The 18,390-nt window shown below is 42.5% G+C and overlaps 1 protein-coding gene across 1 annotated transcript in view; it reads left to right on the top strand.

Annotated features, from left to right (window-relative positions):
• AARS2 (alanyl-tRNA synthetase 2, mitochondrial) overlaps positions 1 to 17,775 on the top strand; it is a 31,553-nt gene extending 13,778 nt beyond the window's left edge. Inside the window, exons 14-22 of the mRNA XM_032216271.1 lie at positions 1,689 to 1,829; positions 4,450 to 4,587; positions 8,414 to 8,523; positions 9,127 to 9,235; positions 11,555 to 11,677; positions 12,536 to 12,646; positions 13,684 to 13,767; positions 14,167 to 14,277; positions 16,559 to 17,775. Of these exons, the coding sequence (XP_032072162.1) occupies positions 1,689 to 1,829; positions 4,450 to 4,587; positions 8,414 to 8,523; positions 9,127 to 9,235; positions 11,555 to 11,677; positions 12,536 to 12,646; positions 13,684 to 13,767; positions 14,167 to 14,277; positions 16,559 to 16,723 (1,092 nt within the window). The 3' untranslated portion in view covers positions 16,724 to 17,775. The remainder of the gene's footprint in view (positions 1 to 1,688; positions 1,830 to 4,449; positions 4,588 to 8,413; positions 8,524 to 9,126; positions 9,236 to 11,554; positions 11,678 to 12,535; positions 12,647 to 13,683; positions 13,768 to 14,166; positions 14,278 to 16,558) is intronic.
• Positions 17,776 to 18,390: the final 615 nt, after the last annotated feature.

Genomic DNA, 18,390 nt, shown 5'->3' with positions numbered 1-18,390 from the left:
GATTTTGCCTTAACTGTCATTCTTCCAAGTAATGAACTCAAGACAGTCAAGGCTCTGTTTGCTCAGGTTCAAGAAGCCCTTTATTGAGTGTATCATATCAAGAGTTAGAAAGGTGAAGCTAGCACTGAATGATTCCGGCACTTAGGAATAATTAAAAGAATAGAATTTCCCCACATACACCCTGTATCTTTTAGATCACATGGGCCAATCAATTCAGCCAGAGGTTCCCACTCAGCTCCGACAGGTGTCCGTTGACATGACCTTGGTTCACACCCTGGATGGTAGATGTTTTGACCAGCAGCTGAGGCACTACATTCCTAAGCTTGCCCATCCCTCCTCCCATGAATGGCAACCAAGAAACGAAGCAGGAGTAAGCATGAGAAAGAATAGCTTCAGCTTAAGTCGTTTTGCAGGTTGACACTAACACTATATTCCTTTCGACCAACTCACAAAGATTAACAAATACAGATGTATTTGTTTTACAGAATCCACAACCCTGTGGGTTCCCTAATGATTCACAAATATGTGACCTATTTAAATAAGCAAGGCTAAGATATGCAAATAAAAAAAAATTCAGCAGAGTAACTTTGTTATAGTAAGGCAAATTCCATCATTTTGGCTGCTTAAGCAGTTCTTTGAGAGACTTTAGCAAATTATTTAATAATTGTTTAATTATCAGGAGCATTATTTGGAGTATCAAGGAGTTTAATCACTATCCTGCAGTGAATATCTTAGAAAACAAGTATGGTGACCTTCTGATATTGGGTGAATTTATATACGAACAATACACAGTCTCCTTTGGACAAAAAGAACAACTATGAAGTTGGTGTTCTAGTACAAACAATATAAAAGAACACAGAGATGACCTTGGTGAAGGAATGGATGAGCCTGTTAAGGGAGGAGAAATGGCAATAGAAACTAAAAAAAGAATCAATGCATTGATTCTTTTTGGTGCAGGACAAACAAGACAGACCCAAACTAATAGTGTAGCTTTCAGGATTCTGTCATCATGTCCTATAATAGAGTAGCATTCCCGGAATCCTTGCAGTATCTGTTTCTTGACCTCACCCTACCTCAAAGAACTAACAAACAAGTATGTGTCTTTGGGTATGGGGGTCTTCAGATATTACTGAACTATCAGTTTCAGCATCCTTCATTGCCCTTTAATTGGAGCTGCTAGGGCTTCTTGCTCAGCAACATCTGTAAGGCCAGAGGTTCTTGACTAGTTCATTCAAGAACATTAGTGAAGGAAGGGCTATAGAAGTTATAAACAGCGAAATTATAATCATACACTTAATTTGTATCTCCAGAGGAAATAGATATTGGATAACAAAACTGGAGGGAAAACCCTCTGCTGAGAACATTCCTAGACAGTATGGTTTAGGGGTGTAAACTTGCATCGTCACAACGGCATCTCATGACATATCGGGACTTTTTTTCCCTTCGCTAAACCGGGCGGGGGCATGACACATCCGACCCGCAGGCCATGAGTTTGACACCCCTGGTATAGTTAGTGCTTTGGTAGGTAAATTAAGAATCGGCAAAACTTTGTGTGTACAGTCAAGTGTTCAAAATGATTTCATTATGCATTAAAAACTTTTTTCTTTTTCATTGCCAATATGTTCAGTTTTATTGTAATGTTTTGCAATACCAGCGCCCCTTATCCAGTGCATTGCTTTTGTTTTCAGGCCCAGAGGCTAGCTTCCATGAGGAACCACACAGCTACCCACTTGTTAAATTTTGCACTCCGCCAAGTCTTGGGAGACTGCACAGAACAGCAGGGATCCAGTGTGACTGCTGAGCACCTGCGATTTTTTGTCAACACCAAGGTGCCTGGTATCCCCAAAGTACTCCACATTTAGAGCAGGGAGGATAAGAAAACTTGGAACACACCTAGAAATGAGCTGCAAAAGTTAGTTCAACACCTACTATCTTGTCCCCTAACACAGGGGTTCCCAACCCCCAGGCCGTAGCCAGTTCAGAACCGGGCCATGCAAGTGGCGGGTGGGTGAGCACGCGCACCCAAAGCTCTATTTGTGTGATGCCCACTGCTTGTGTAGATGGAGCTGCATAAATGCACACATCTGCCACTCACACAGAACAATCCCCCTGCTCACCAATCCACCAAGCTAAAAAGGTTGGGGATCGCTGTCCTGGCATATGAGGAGTGAGGCAGCCTTTGGACTTCCATCATTGTTAGCAGTCCTGATATTGAAACAGTGTTTTTATTTAATAAATGTGTTTGCTGGCCATCTCGCTGTATTCTCCTTCTTTCCCCAACACTGAATGGCTGCCAGTGGCTATATAAATTCTTAGACTTTGTCATTCTCCTGTGCGCTGCTTGGGGAATCCAAGCATGGGTTAACTTTGTCCATTAGCCTAGAGACTGAGTTATGTAATTGTTGACCACGCCTCCTCTGACTGGGATAGTTCAGTTTTTTAACTCAATCCAGCCTTAAAGAGACACAAAATTTTTCTCCTCTAGGATAATAGACAAAATTACCTGATTTGACTTGGTTTTTTTCCTCTTTTTAGTACGTTTGACTACAGATTGTTGGTGTTCATTTTCCTCAATTTATACTTGCGGTTCCTTGAGACTCTAGCGGCCGCAGGAATGTGTGCCTGGAGACTTACTCATTGGGCTCCTGAATGGGTCTAATCAGTAGAGGGTCAGCTCGCCGCTCTCTTTCCTGATAAGTGGCCATGGTGAGAGTTGATTTGCCACTCTCGTGTCGGCGCGGGGTCAGCAACCCACTGGTACCGCCTCCCGTTCTCTTAGCCTGTCACTGAGAAAGGCAGCGTGACCTTGTCTCCGGCGGCCGCGGTCACAATTGTTAGGCGTGAGTCGCTGTTTCCAGCGCTTTGGGAGCCTTGCCACCGCCGTGCGGTTCCGGGTGAGTCAGCCGCGCCATTTCGGCTGCTAGCGTTCCACCCCCCCGCCTTCCGGACGGGGAAAGACGGTGGCCATTTTTTTCCATGCACTTTTTGTGCTGATGCAGGTGATGGAGCCAGCCATTTGAACCATTAGTGCCTTCGCGCCAAATCAGCAGCAGGAATGGACAAAGTTAACCCATGCTTGGATTCCCCTCGCAGCGCACATAGAAGGACCGTTCAAGTAAGTCAACGGTCGTTCTTTACCATGGAGGAAAATTTGGTAAATGAGTAATTTGGTATAGACAATAAAGGAGAGATAGGATCAGCAATGGGAATAATGAATGTCTTGTAATATGGGTTTTTGCCAGTTCAAGGATGGATTGAGGAAAGGCCCTAAAATAACAGTGTGAGGGAATTGTGTGCTATACAGGACCAAATTCAATGTATAAATGGAGGCGGAGTGATGTAGGCAATTTAGTTTTGGAGCATTTAAATATAGATTAACATCTTAATGTGTAACATGCACAACATGCCATATTTTTCAGAGTATAAGATGCCCCTTTTTTCCTCAAAAAAGAGGCTGAAAATCTGGGTGTGTCTTATACATCGAATACGGCATTTTTTTGCCTCCCGAGGCCCCACCTCCTTCACTAAAATGGCTGTGCAGAGCCTTATGGAGGCTTTCAGAGCTCCTGGGGGCTGGGGAGGGCAGAAATGAGCACAAAATGGGCCAGTTTCCCCAGCCCCCAGCCATAAGGGTATGCATGCAATATTTTTGAAAAAAATGCGCTATTTTTTGCTCGTTTTTGCTCCCACCAAGAGCACTCTGCAAGCCCCCCCCCCCCCAAGGCTATTCATGCCTTTTATTTGAAAAAAATATGGGCCCGTTTTCGCGATAAATGGGCCGTTTTTAGGAGGTTTGCAGAGTGCAAAAACTTTTTTTCCTTTTGGAAAGCTCTTTAACTGATGAGAATTACATTACATGCCAGCAGGAACAAAGTCTTAAGGTTTGTCAGCAATTTCCTTCTCCAGCACATGGATAAATACACCTGGAAACATTTACCTACCTACTCTCTCTCTCTCCCTACCTATCTACTGTATTTCTCTCTCTTTCTATTTCTCTCTCTCTATCCCTCTACCTACCTACTGTATTTCTCTTTCTTTCTCTCCCTCTCTATCCCTCTATCTACCTACTTTTTTATTAATTTGTCTCTTCAAAACCTTGGTGCGTCTTATACTCCGAAAAATACAGTAACCCACCAGTTGCCATCTAATCCTAATTGCTATTGTGAATACTTGGTGTTTTGACACTAAAAGCCTAATAATGTAAGTTTTGTTAGCATTCTCTTACACAGAATTTGTGTACATTGGCAAACAAATCTTGTATGTAGTTTGATTCAAGAACTATTGATTCCAGTTTTTAGATGAGAACTCTGAGGCTTAAAAATCTAGCAAGTATTAACAACTAAACTGAATCTTGGAAGCTAATCATCCACTCTCTTGCATTCTACAATACATTAATCTTCATGCTGTGTAATACTGCATCTTTCTGATGAAGTATATTTTTTTCACCAGGTCCCCATAAAAACAGAGACTCTGCAAGAGGTAGAAAGTGTGGTCCAAGAGTTGATCAAAAGGAATGAAACTGTTTATACAGGAAAAACTCCTCTCAATCAGACCAGTGATGTTCTAGGACTCCGGAAACTGGATACGGTAATTTGGCAATGACTAACACAAAAAGTCTTAAATAGCTAAAGGCAGACCCAAAGTGATCTCAGCCAGGGTAGGCATTTTGTTTTGGAGACATTTGGAGTCATTCCTGAGTAAAAATTTATGCTCTTGAATGTATTTTGAATCAAAATGTCTAACAATTATAAATATATGCATTTTAAAAGTGAGTCCAAATTTACAAAGTATTCTCTCCGTTTGTTTTGCATTTTAATGCATATAATTTCTCCAATCACTTTTTACTAAATTCTACTGTGAGTTAACATACAAGATGGTCCTTTGAAATTAAAATCCTGACCTATAAAGAACTGTTATATGGTTTTTATCTCTAATTTAACAGGGTGGGTTTTTTTTTTTACCTCAGGATAGATAGATCAAAGGATGTGTCTGTGAATGTTAGGGATTAATTTTTTGGTACATTTCAAATAAAATGTTAATAAAAACCCTAGAAAAACATGGAATACATTTTAGAGCATTATATCATACTCTTCAACGAATAAACTAGGTTTGTACAGAGAATATAATCATATTCATCTGAAGTTATATTTCCTGCATGATCAGGACTTGCAGTTATGCAGAATTCCCATTTATGCCTTGCCTGTAACTGTTTTCAGCCAAACACATTCATTTTCTTCTTATGCAAAGTTGGGAGAAGCATGTTTGAGTGACCCCTCTGTCTGTTAGTCTGTAACTCCCAAATGGGCCTTAGGGAGCGTAAGTGCTGCAAAATATAATTGACTAGATTTCAAAGAATATTGGAACTAAATACATTTCAAATAGCCAGTACCGTATATACTCGAGTATAAGCCGAGTTTTTCAGCCCACTTTTTGGGCTGAAAAAAGCCGGCTCGGCTTATACTCGAGTCTACAACTGGATCCGGCAGTGCTGTTGCCTGTTGGAGGAGGAGGGGATTCCTTCCTGCGAGACCCCGTCCAGAAAAATGCGGGGAGCGGCAGCGGAGCCCCGGGGCTGCTTCTGCTCCATCCGCTGGACTGTTTCCTCGCCTGCCCGCCCGCCCGCTCATTCATTCCGTTTCCTAGCCTGCCTGGCCACTTATTCGTTTCGTTTCCCTCCCCTGCCTGCCCCCTCGTTCATTCCATTTCCTAGCCTGCCTGGCCACTTATTTGTTTCGTTTCCCTCCCCTGGCTGCCCCCTCGTTCATTCCATTTCCTAGCCTGCCAGGGGAAGGATACTATGAAATCCCCCAAATCCTCCCCACTCCAGGGATAGGATACTATGAAAGCCCCAGGATCTCTTGTCTTGCTGGGCAGTCTGCGCCAGCCATTCCCTCTCCTCTGTTAACTCCCTTCCATTCCACGTCCGAGTCAAAGGACGGCCGGTGGCTGCTGGACCTCCTGATGGGCCAGAGGTCTGTCTGTCTGTCTGTCTGGATGTTTGTCTGGATGTGTCTGTGTATGCGCGTGTAGTCCGCTGACTTCCACGCAGGTGAGCCGCTGCAAGCCTCCCAAACGTGACAGGCTCCCAGCTTGGGTGGAAGAGTTTGACGCCCTTCCCGGCTTTGCTCTCCTTCGGGGTTAGAATCGGAACCCGAGGATGCCGGGTTCCAGTCGCCCCTGGCGTCCGAACCGAGAGTTGCCCGGCGAAGTTCCTCGGTGGGAACTCCGGCCACTGCCCACCCGTGGGGAGAGAGGGAAGAGCCCCGAGCGAGCCGCCTCGGTTTGGCAACCAAACCCATCCAGCCTTTTACCTCCCGTCCCCCCGCCCGCCCGCTCGCAGCCCCCTCCCCGGGCTGGCGCCAACTCCTCCCCGTGCCCGGCCTCCAGCCGAGGCAAGTCGGTGTCTCTTTAAGCTAGAGAGAGGAGGGGAGGGAAGGCAGGGACCAGCCGGCTGACAATGGGCCGGAGCGGCTGAGTTGGAGCAAATTCCACGGCGGAGGCGGCGTCCCAGCTCCAGCGGCTCCGAGGCGAGCGGCTTGGCCCTTCCGCTGGGCGCTCGGAGATGAAGGCGCGCTGGCGCTGAGTTGAGCGGCGAGCTTGCCGAGCGCGCGGCTCCGGGAAGCCCCCCTTCTCCTCCCTGCTGGAAGCCGAGCGAGCCCCGCCGCCCACGGACTCCCGCGGCCGCCCCAGGGCTCCGGGAGGCAGGACCCGGAGGCAGCCCAGCCCTGCCGCCGCCCCACGCCCTCCACCCGCTGCGCGAGAGGGGACCCCGCTTTCCCCTTGCCGGATGCGTCCCTGGCGGAGCTGAGCCATGCGGCGGAGGCTCCCGCTCTGGTTCCGGAGCTTGCTGTGCCTCTGGCCGGTCCTGGTGGGACCCGCGGCAGGTAAGAGGTGCCGTCGAGCGCCTCGTACAATGATTTATGTATGAGGTTTAAGTGACTGAGACACACTCCTGGCTACGCAGCAATGTTATTTCTGACTTAGTATACTATGAAATCCCCCAAATCCTCCCCACTCCAGGGGAAGGATACTATGAAATCCCCCAAATCCTCCCCACTCCAGGGGAAGGATACTATGAAATCTACATTTCCTCCCCACTCCAGGGGAAGGATACTATGAAATCCCCCAAATCCTCCCCACTCCAGGGGAAGGATACTATGAAATCTACATTTCCTCCCCACTCCAGGGGAAGGATACTATGAAATCCCCCAAATCCTCCCCACTCCAGGGGTAGGATACTATGAAATCCACATTCCCTCCCCACTACAGGGGTAGGATACTATGAAATCCCCCAAATCCTCCCCACTCCAGGGGAAGGATACTATGAAATCCACATTTCCTCCCCACTCCAGGGGAAGGATACTATGAAATCCCCCAAATCCTCCCCACTCCAGGGGTAGGATACTATGAAATCCACATTCCCTCCCTACTACAGGGGTAGGATACTATGAAATCCCCCAAATCCTCCCCACTCCAGGGGAAGGATACTATGAAATCCACATTTCCTTCCCACTCCAGGGGAAGGATACTATGAAATCCCCCAAATCCTCCCCACTCCAGGGATAGGATACTATGAAAGCCACATTCCCTCCCCACTCCAGGGGTAGGATACTGCAAAATCCCCAATTCCTCCCCACTCCAGGGGAAGGATACTATGAAATCCCCAATTCCTCCCCACTCCAGGGGAGGAAATAAATATTCAAAAACATTATTGGTATCTATTTTTATTTTTGAAATTTACCGGTAGCTGCTGCATTTCCCATCCTAGGCTTATACTCGAGTCAATAACTTTTCCAGGTTTTTGTGGTAAAATTAGGTGCCTCGGCTTATATTCGGGTCGGCCTATACTCGAGTATATACGGTATTGTGTATAGTTATTTATGCTTTCTCTATAGGTTCCTGCTTCGGAATCCTATTTCCATCTAAAACTTGTTCCTTCCCTCTTTGGTTTAGTTCCCAGCCACAAAATACTGAGCATTCTGAAAAATAGAACATTTGAAATTGGTGGAATTTGAGAATCTCAGAAACTGGTAGCCAAGCATTTGGCTGTTATTGAAAATATATCAGGTCCAACCATTTTCCACTTGTTAGTAATATCTTTCCCATCCAGCATCAATTGTTCAGGAGCATTAGTGGCCATAGCACATGATCTAAACCCTGTCCTTTGGTATATGCATGTGATGCTGACACAAACAAAGGTGGCAGGACTCGGATTGTGCTGCTATGCTGTCACCTTTAAGAAATATGGGCAAATGAGTGGAGATAGTGCGTGCAGATCTTCCCACAGATTGGTCTTAGGCACATTCTCAAGGGTGCTGCCATCTTCCACATAATTATGTCCATGTAATAGTTGCATTCACCAGTTGCACGACCAATATTGCCATGTCAAATAGTCTTCTTTGAAACCTTTCAGGTGTATCCCGATCTGGTTCGTGTAGTGTCAGTAGGTATCCCAGTTGAAAAGATCTTGGCTGAGGATTCTGAACATGCAATGAATACCTCGGTGGAGCTGTGCTGTGGAACGTAAGTATTTTTGTCCCGTTTCTTTTAAATTGAGATGCTCTGCACATGCCTTGACGTTGTGCATGGAAAATGGGTTTCCTCAAAAATTCCAGTCTGCTTCCCAGTTTCAGTGGGAAGACCAAAGTCTGTATAATTTCAGCAGTCTGCCACAGCGCTCTGCTTCTTCTTAAGCTGCCAGGGGTCTTGGTTGGCAGCTCCCTCGTGCGTTTTGGTAGTGAGACTCTTACCTGGGGAACCTTCATTAGCAATATAACATTGTAACTTACTGCCAAAGAGATGGGTAGCTTAAAAATTCTGTCAAAATACAGATTTTAGTTTTTGTTTTTCTTCTTCCTTCTTGGTTATTTATTGCAAGCACTTGAAGTTCCGCACAGATGAACTATTTATTGACCAAATCTGATAGGGTGGTTTGGCTTTAGAAGTTGGGAGATGCCCTTTTAGCCATGGCTCACATAAGGGGGAAGATTGGAGGCTGTCTTGTCTCTGCCATTTACTGTTCCTTAGACTTATACCAAGGGCCTTTATATGTACTGAGATGGGTTTTGGATTTCTGGCTTCTTCCAAAAAACATAGCCTGTTTGCCGGTCTTTCTCTCCTCTCCAGACACCTTCTGCAAACAGGAGATGTACAAGACTTCACCATCATTTCGGAGCGGCAGGCGGTTAAAGGAATCAGCCATATTGTTGCAGTGACAGGAGAGCAAGCCAGACAAGTAAGACCTCAGTGAACTAGCTGCGGGACTTTTACAAAGATAGAGAAGCTGATACTGTTTAAACAGGCCCCAGGATCTGCTGTCCTCCTTTTGTTTCCCTTTGATCTGAAACATTTGTATTGTCTGGAGAGGGGTGGCCGGAGGAGGCCCTTTCCAATGCTCACAGTATCTACTCATCTGTGCTCCAGCCCCTTAGCCAGAAGTGCTGCTGAGGCCTCTGCATTTGACTTAGGAGACCTCTCTGCAAACCCTCACCAATTCCGTTCCCTTTCTTCAAATGCAGAAGGGTGGAATTGCAAGGTGAATTGACTCAATTGATGCACAATTGAGGCATAAATCATCCCTGAGAAGGTCCATTTGTGTGTGATTGCGAATAGTCAGCACTGACTTGATGGCACACAATTCAACCAAAGCTAATATCAAGGAAACTACCAGGAGAAGTCTCTAACTAACTTTCCACAGCTTGTTTTAGCCTTTTCCCCAACACTTCATCCACATATCAAAGGAAGATGCAAAGGCCAAAGTAGGAACGTGCTGTGTTTAGGCAGACAATCCTCCTGGGTATCTCTTTTCAAGTTAGAAAAGGTTCCACGTTATAAACCAGTACTTTGAATTGGGTTACAAAATGGACAGGGAGTCAAAACAGTTTGTTAAGCACCAGCACGATATGCAGATGCAACCCAATTCCAGATAGCAATATTGCAGTTGAACTAATTAAACTGTCCACATCCCTGGCCTGATTTGATTTGTCCTCCACTGCTGTCTTGCAATATACTGGGAAACCTGCCATTGGTGTTTGGAGAAATCTAACTAGATTTGTTTCAAATTCAAGGTGGAATAAGATTTCTTAATACGATATTAATATCATAACCATTCTAAGCAGATAGAATAATTGCTAGGACCAGTTCCTCTCCACTTTGCCTATGCTTTGTCTTTCTCCATACTTAAGCAGGGAAAGGACAAAATACACATGAAGTGGAACTGGACAAGGAACACCTTCTGCCCAGTGGTGGGATTCAGCCAGTTCACACCTATTCGGGAGAACCGGTTGTTAACTTTCTAATCAGTTCGGAGAACCAGTTGTTGTTAGAAACCTCATTTTGTTTTTTCCCACTTTACAGCGCTAATCCTGTAAGGAAGGCAGGAAGGAAACATTCTGGTGTTGTTTCTAGCCTAATCTTTATTGCTCTGCTTACAGAAACTGCCTCTCCGGTTAACCCTTATTACATTGTAACAGCTAAGGAGAAGCGCCCATCAACCTGAGTGATGTTGAATTGGCCACGCCCAGCCAGTCATGACCACCGAGCCATCCCTGCCCAGCTGATCAATAGGGCAGAGAACCAGTTGCTAAATTACTTGAATCCCACCACTGCTTCTGCCCCTTTTGTCCGTGTCATACGGTAGATTTTTATATAAGAGATGGTAGAAATTAGACAAGAGTAGCTTTTAATAATAAAGACTATTTCTTTTCTTCAGTTGTCATCTCTCCTATTCAGCTTTATCCAGAACTCCTGAGGCTTTTAGTCTGTGCAAGTGCTTACTTTAGTTCAGTGATGGGCAACCTTTTTGGCGTGGTGTGTCAAAAATTGGCAAAAAATCGAGCATAACTCGCGTTGTGTGTCACTTCGACAAAAACATAATTTTGCGCAATTTATAGTTTAAACTACAAAAATGGCGCTCACAGTTCCCGTTGGCACTCCGCTGTTCCCTGCTGTGGTGCGGTCGTAACCGACAGTCCCAGGAGTAGACTCTCTGTGCCGGCCTGACTGGAGAGAGGCGCGCACTGTTCCCGCGCTCCTCTCCTGCGGGTCCTCCCTCGCCGCGCTGATGACGTGTGTGCGCACGGCACGCACGCCTTACCAGCAGCCCCTGCGCTCAGAAAGGGGCGGCGGTGATACAGTAAGTGAGTGTGGGTGGGGGAGATCACACGTCCCGCCTCCCCCCCCCCCGTTCCTCCAGCACAGATTCTTTCATCCTCGGCGGCCGTGCAGGAGCCGAGGATGAATCGCATGAAATCCTGTGCGTGTCACCCCAAATGGCTACGCGTGTCAGCACTGACACGCGTGTCATAGGTTCGCCATCACTGCTTTAGTTTAACTATAACTGTCCCGCCAACATACATACCTCTAAGAGCAATCTCCTTTCTTCCTCTCATTACTTTCACCTCCCCTCTCCTTGGAATGCATCATATCTGTTAATGAGATTTATGACTTTTTCTCATCACCAGCAACCCACTTTATGCTCTCCTGAACAGCAGCCCTTTCCAGAGGTCCAGCGAACAAATAAAACACCATTGATACAGTACCTCTGTTTTTATAGGCTCAGGATATTGGCCAGTTCTTGGACAAAGAAGTGGATTCACTTGCTAGCCAAGTGAAATTGGGAGGGGCCACTGTTAATGAAGCGTGGCAAATCCGCAAGAACGTTGGTCATCTGACTGATGTGAGTAGTGCCTGCCTCAGAAGAATTCATGGGAGGTTTATTTTAGTACTGTCACATGACCTTATTCTCACATTATTCTTATTCTCTCATATTCTCCTAGTCATCAAGTAAGCTTATATTATCTGATACTTGTTGAATGAATGGAAATATTAGTGTTAGTCTTTGATAGTGTAAATGTTTACTGAAGATTGGCCTTCCCCCCATTTGAGGTCAATATGTTCAGCATAGATACACGTGTCATTAATCTGGAAGAGTCCTGGTGGTGCAGTAGTTAAAGAGCAGCACTGCAGGCAAATTCTGCCGACAACCTGAAGTTCAATCCTGACAAGATTCAAGGTTGACTCAACTTTCCATCCTTCCAAGGCCAGTAAAATAAGGAGCACATTGTTGGGGGTAATCAAATAATGCTTACATTGCAAATTGTCCAGATTGTTGTAAAGTGCTTTGAGGCAGAATATAAGTGTAAATGTTATTGCTATTGCTAACCTGCTTGAAGGGCTTTATTTTTTTCTCTCTGACCATCATCCTATTTCCCTTCCTTTGATTTCAGTAAGATGACTGGCCAGTAATATAAGCATGGAGCAGCATGCGGGAACTCTGACACAAACAGCCGACAGCTTTATAGGACCCACTAAAGACTTTTTTATATCAATGTACATCATGCCAAAATGTCTGTTTGAGAGTAAAATTAGGGTTCACTCACTCAAACAAATTCTGTCCTTTTAACTACAGATTTTTTTTTTTTAAAAAAAACAAATTTTCTGCCTTCAGTTGCATTGCTTGAAAATTATTTCTTTCCCCCATCCGAAAAAGAATCTAAGAAATGAAAAGGCATAATGGAATTGATTTGTTTTACAGAGGGTGGATATTACAAAGATGCCTCAGTGGCAGAAAAGGAAATTGCAGGCTACTCTCAAAACACTGCAGCAAGCAGCCAACAACGCCCATAGGAAAATGGAAATCAGACTGGTAAGGATCTAGCAATTCTTCATTTTATCAGGCATGACAGAATTTCATAGTAAGCTACAAAAAATTAAATAAGCAAAGAGCCATAATCAGCTATGAGGGCCAATATGCCAATAAAAACAGAATGTTAAACCCGATTGGGACGAATTCTGAGCTGGAGGTTTATTATGCTGACTTCAGATTGACAAATATTGTAATTACACATATGTATAGAAATACATTTTTAATAAATGAACAAGAAGTGTATCAAGTGACACCATTCCTAAATGAAGCCACATCCTTCCATGATATATAAACTATCATATACTTTGAATAATTCAGGGGACTGATCCAAGAGAAAATCCATGGCAGAATGCATAGCATTCTCCACCATTGGTCATGTTGGCTGGAACGTCTGAGACTTGCAGTTAACCAACAGATAGCTTCAGCTACTATATAGAAACAGAAGGAAAAATGATGATGAGATACTTGTTGTGGGGGAAGGTGAGTAATCTACTAGAACGAATTCTGAGCCTGGTTATCAGGATTCAGCTTGTGATAGTTTTGTGAGAAAGAAAACAAGAGCTCAAGAACAGATTAATAGTTTTTTAAATAAAGCATCCTCTAGAGATGAGGAGTCCTTTTTTATACTTAATTTCATGATTAGTTTGTAAAGAAAAAAACTAACTGCTTTCCATGATTATCCAACTTTAAAAATATTAGTGAGGAAATAGATCACTGGTACACTAGACTACTCTATTCTGGTGTAATACGGAACTGTTAATTTTATATGTATATGCATATGTATACATATGTGTTATGTATATAAAAACTAGAAAATATGGATATTTTATAGCAACTGTTTTATTTTATACATACATAATCCAAAGGCTTATACTCTTGCAGCAGGGTTTCCTGTTTGTTTTTTTAATTGCTATTTTTAAAGTAGTAATTAATACAGATGTCACTGATATTTCATTGTCAGTATCACTTCTCTTATGGTATGCATTTTATGTCTGTTACCCAACCATTATTAATGCATTTTGTACATTCATTACTAGGCTGCAGAGAAGGTGCAAGGCTTGCTGACAAAGTATTCCAATGAGCCAGTCATCATTGATACTATTTCTACTGAGTCACCCTATGTGAGTTTTAACCAACTGTGGATTTCTCTTAGAAAGCAGCATACCATGCTGAAGTTGTTTTGGCAATCAGCAGATTAAACTGGCTTCCTCAACTGTTAAGCAGTTTAGAGCAGAGGAAGGCTCACATCTGAACTGCTCAAATAGTTAGAGTGGGCTGGTTGGTTCTGAACCCTTTAATGATTAGTTTCCTCCTACTTTTACAATTCTAGAGTTATGTAAGCTAAAAATCTTCCTTTTGCACCTGTTGTTAATTTCTCCTCAGTCCAGGGTATCTCACACTGCTTTATAACATGATACAATTTAAAATATTGAAGATTTCTTCTGCTTCTGAAATTCCCTGATTAAAACAATTAAGGTTTTGAAAGTGAAGTTTATATTTATCTCTTGATTCTGTCCTAGATCTTGATGAAAACAGTCAATCAATTGTGTAACAAAGTACCAGGGGCTTCTGTGATGTTGCTTAGCTCACAAGCAGCAGGCCAGGTGTTCTGTGCTTGTCAGGTATCCAAGGTAGGTGGAATTCCCTGTGATTCTGCAGTTTCCATTATTCTGAAAGGATACAAGCAGAATCTTCACATTCTTTGAATGAGAACAAATTTTGAAATTTGTTTTTTCATTAGAACGCTTTTTCAAAATTTTCTCTTAATGTCACATTTTTTTACTGGTCATTAGGGTCAGTAAAAATCATGATATGAACAGAAATTTTTAATTTTCATTTTTTAAAATGGCCCTAGTAAAGTACTAGAATGATGGTTTGGTGTAGAAGTTAACACATCAGGCTAGAAACCATGAGGCTGTGTATTCTAATCCTATCCTAGGCACAAAGGCAGGTGAATGACCTGGCTCGAGGGTACAAAAACACACAGTAAAAATAGTTCATTTTTCTCTCTTTTGAACAAATAGTAACATCTTTCAGTAGAATTACATCACCATCATGCCTAAACAATTTTATAAAAATGAATTAGTAGCTATGCAACATTCATGTACGAGGTTATATGGTAGACAAATATTTCAGCTTTTCATTCCATTTCAGACTTTCACTTTTAGTTACATGTAGGAATCACATATTAGAGATTATTGTTGTTTTGCACTTACATGGTGTTGGAATTTGGCCAAACAAGTCGGAGATGCTAATTAAGGCAGGGTTAACATAAGAAAAGATGATCAGAAGAAATGATATTAAAAGAATGGTGGGCACTCTCAATATCCTGTCACTGTAACTATAGGTAATGAATTATTTCTTAATTAGCTTCTCTTTCGCTCATCCAAAATATATTATCCAAAGAATGTCCTCTTCTAAACAACCATATTAATTTACAATATTTTGTACTGCTTTCAGAAATACGTGAAATCTGATCTTTGAACGTACTAATATGTGAAAAAATATCAGTGGTAGTTGATTTATATCAGGATTTTTCTCTTAGTGATTACCGTATTTTTTGGAGTATGAGACGCACCAAGATTTTGAAGAGGCAAATTAAAAAATTTTGCACTCTGCAGACCTCCTCAAAATGGTCCATTTTTGGGCATGCGTAGCCTTTAGGAAGCTTGTAGAATGCTCCTGGGGGTTGGAGGGGAAAAACGAGCAAAAAAGGCAATTTTTCACTCATTTTTGTCCTCCCTAGCCCCCAGGAGCACTCTGGAAGCCTCCTAAAGGCTATGCATGGCCATTTTTGCAAAGGGGACAGGGTTTCGGGAGGCAAAAAATGCGTATTCAGTGTATAAGACGCATCCAGATTTTCACCATCTTTTTTGAGGGAAAAGGGTGTGTCTTATACTCCGAAAAAATATGGTAATTAGATTGCCTTTATATACCAATAGTCCTTGACATACTACCATTTGTTTAACAACTGTTCGAAGGTACGACAGTGCTGAAAAAAGCAACTTGTGAGAGTCACAGCATCCCTGGGGTCACATGATCAAATTCACGCATTTGGCAATTAGCATGCATTTATGAAGATTGCAGCATCCCAGGGTCACATGATCATCATTTGTGGCCTTCCTAGAAGGCTTCCAACAAAATCTATGGGGAAAGTCGAATTTGCTTAATGACCCCACGATTAATAACCATGGCAACAAAATAATAAAATCAAGTGTGACTCAATGACCTCATCATTTAGCGACAGAAATTCTGTTTCCAAATGTGGGAATAAGCTACCTTAAATCAATCCACGCTTGATTTCCCTTAATGTCTAACAAAGATTGCAAATTGTCAAATTATTGTCATTTCTATATAAAATGGACAAAAGTGTTTTTTTATGCAGTCTCAATTTAATTCAACAATATTTTCTTGCCACAGACCATTTACTACCAATAAGCCACCACCACTCCTTCTGTCTATCTTTAGATACAGGCAGTATATATAGATTAGGCAGGATGGGCGGACAGACACACACAAACACACACATACTTCCTCTAATTTTCTACTATGTAGATATAATTTGCAATTATTCACTCCATTTTTCCATATTCCTGACTAACAGCTCTATTTTGGTTTTTATTACCTTAAATTTTCAGAATTTTATTCCTTGTTTCCTCATACAACCTAATATTCATAAGAAATCATGTAGGCTCTCAACTGACAACAAAATATCATCTACATACAAAAGTACATATAGTCCATAATTCAGGACTATTCATATTATCATACACTTTCTCTAAATCAATTAATGCACAGTGCAGTTCTTTTTTCACATGAATACATTTCTCAATTACCTGCTGCAGAGCAAAAACCCAATCTTCATTCTTGGCAGTTCATCTATGTTCTATTCATTTGTTCCCCTTCTCATAGAGTTTATTATCAAAGGCTTCTGCAGCTGACTGGGCTCTCGCTGTCTGTACTCAAATGGGAGGCAAAGCCGAAGGTTCTGGAGTTGTAGCGAAAGGCATGGCGAAGACCGATGATGTACAGATGGTACTGGCGGCAGCCCGGGAATATGCAAAGAATGTATTTTGATGCTTGCTTGTGAGGAATTTGGATGTTCACTTGAATTACAGGGAATCCTAATAAGATTTGTACATTATGGTCCTGCAACCTTTCGGATTCTTCTGTTACTACTGGACTGGTAGAATGAGTTGCTTTGGCTAGCCAATGTAGATAAATAACTTCCTTTGACCAGTCATGCGAGGACAAGGCAAGTCAACCATACATGTAAATATAATCAACCTCTCAGAATAGCTGCTAAGAAAGAAATGACTATATTTCTTTGACAATAAAAGATATAAGTTGGTTGGCTGCAAGAACATGTTTTTTTATTCAATAGAACAAAAAGTTTCGTATGCTGTCTCATTGGAACCATTTTCCTGACTATGCAATGGAGCAAATTATTTCCAGGCAAGTATGCTATCTAGCCTTTCTCTGGCTGGTTGTACAAATTTTGCAAATAAGAATTACTTTGAAGGGAGCTTTTGCTGTTTAAAGCACTTAACACAAATAATAATTCTGGTGCAAACCACTCTGAACTTCTTATATCCAGATTCATCCTGCCAGGGTTTCCTAATCATGCCTGGATTAATTTTAAATAGGTCACATTTACCACTTTTTTTCAACTCAATTTTTTATCCTATCCTTAGCCTTTTTATATTGCTCAGAAATCAAGACAATTTGTTAACCTTACAATATTTTTTTGGGCACAGGGGGTGGAGAACTTGTGGTTTTCAGAAAAACATTTGTAACAGACCAATTGATGAACAAAAATATCAAATTTGAGCTCACCCTTCAAGAAGTCTCATAGTACCTGACCCTTTAAAGCCTCAATTGCAGAACTGCTCTCTTGCCATTTGATGGAAAGTATCAGCCGAGACTTTCCCATAGACTCAGGGTCTAGCCATGAAATGTTTTTTATGAAAAAAGACTGATGCTGCAAATTCATAATGGGAGCTAATGAATCCTTCCTGGAAAAAGCACAACCTCTTATTTATTTACAAATTCCAATCTTCCTAAAAGTGTTCCTGGTGATATTTTGGCAATCAGAGGATTTTGAGTTTTCTTAACTAAATTTCATTTCATTTCATTTATTGAATTTCTATGCCGCTCAATCCCGGAGGACTCCGGGCGGCTTACAGAAATGAAAAAAAGAATTATTAAAACAATGGGACACAACAAGTTAAAAAGGAACACAACAGACACCCAATCAGACGGGGCTGGACTACTATCAAGGGGTCAACAGCCCCAGGCCTGCCGGAAAAGCCAGGTTTTAATGGCTTTGCAAAAGGCCATGAGAGTGGGTAGGGCCCGGTTCGCCGGGGGCAGCTCATTCCATAGGGCCGGAGTGGCAACAGAGAAGGCAACAGTAAATGGTACATTTCTGTTAAATTACCCCTATCAACAACAGAGAAGGAAAATACATACATGTATGTGTGTCCTTAATTGCAATCAAGCACTGTCCCAATACATGTTTAACTAGCAAACCTATAGAATGTTTTACAATCTAGAGTCTTGGGAACTATATGAAGGCACCTTTCTTCCTTGCTTCAATCAGCACTGGTACATTGGAAGTGAAGGAAACTCAAAACCATTGGGTTTGTTCATGCTTCTGAAAACAGCAGAGCTAATGTTCAGGATGTCTTTGTTTGGATTCTGTGAAGCAAAACAAACAAAATGTTTGTGTTGTAATCTTCCAT

This window comes from Thamnophis elegans, chromosome 4 (assembly GCF_009769535.1).
Source record: "Thamnophis elegans isolate rThaEle1 chromosome 4, rThaEle1.pri, whole genome shotgun sequence".
NCBI lineage: Eukaryota > Metazoa > Chordata > Lepidosauria > Squamata > Colubridae > Thamnophis > Thamnophis elegans.
Note: the sequence above shows the minus strand (reverse complement) of the source record. Positions and strands in the feature narration are given on the sequence as shown.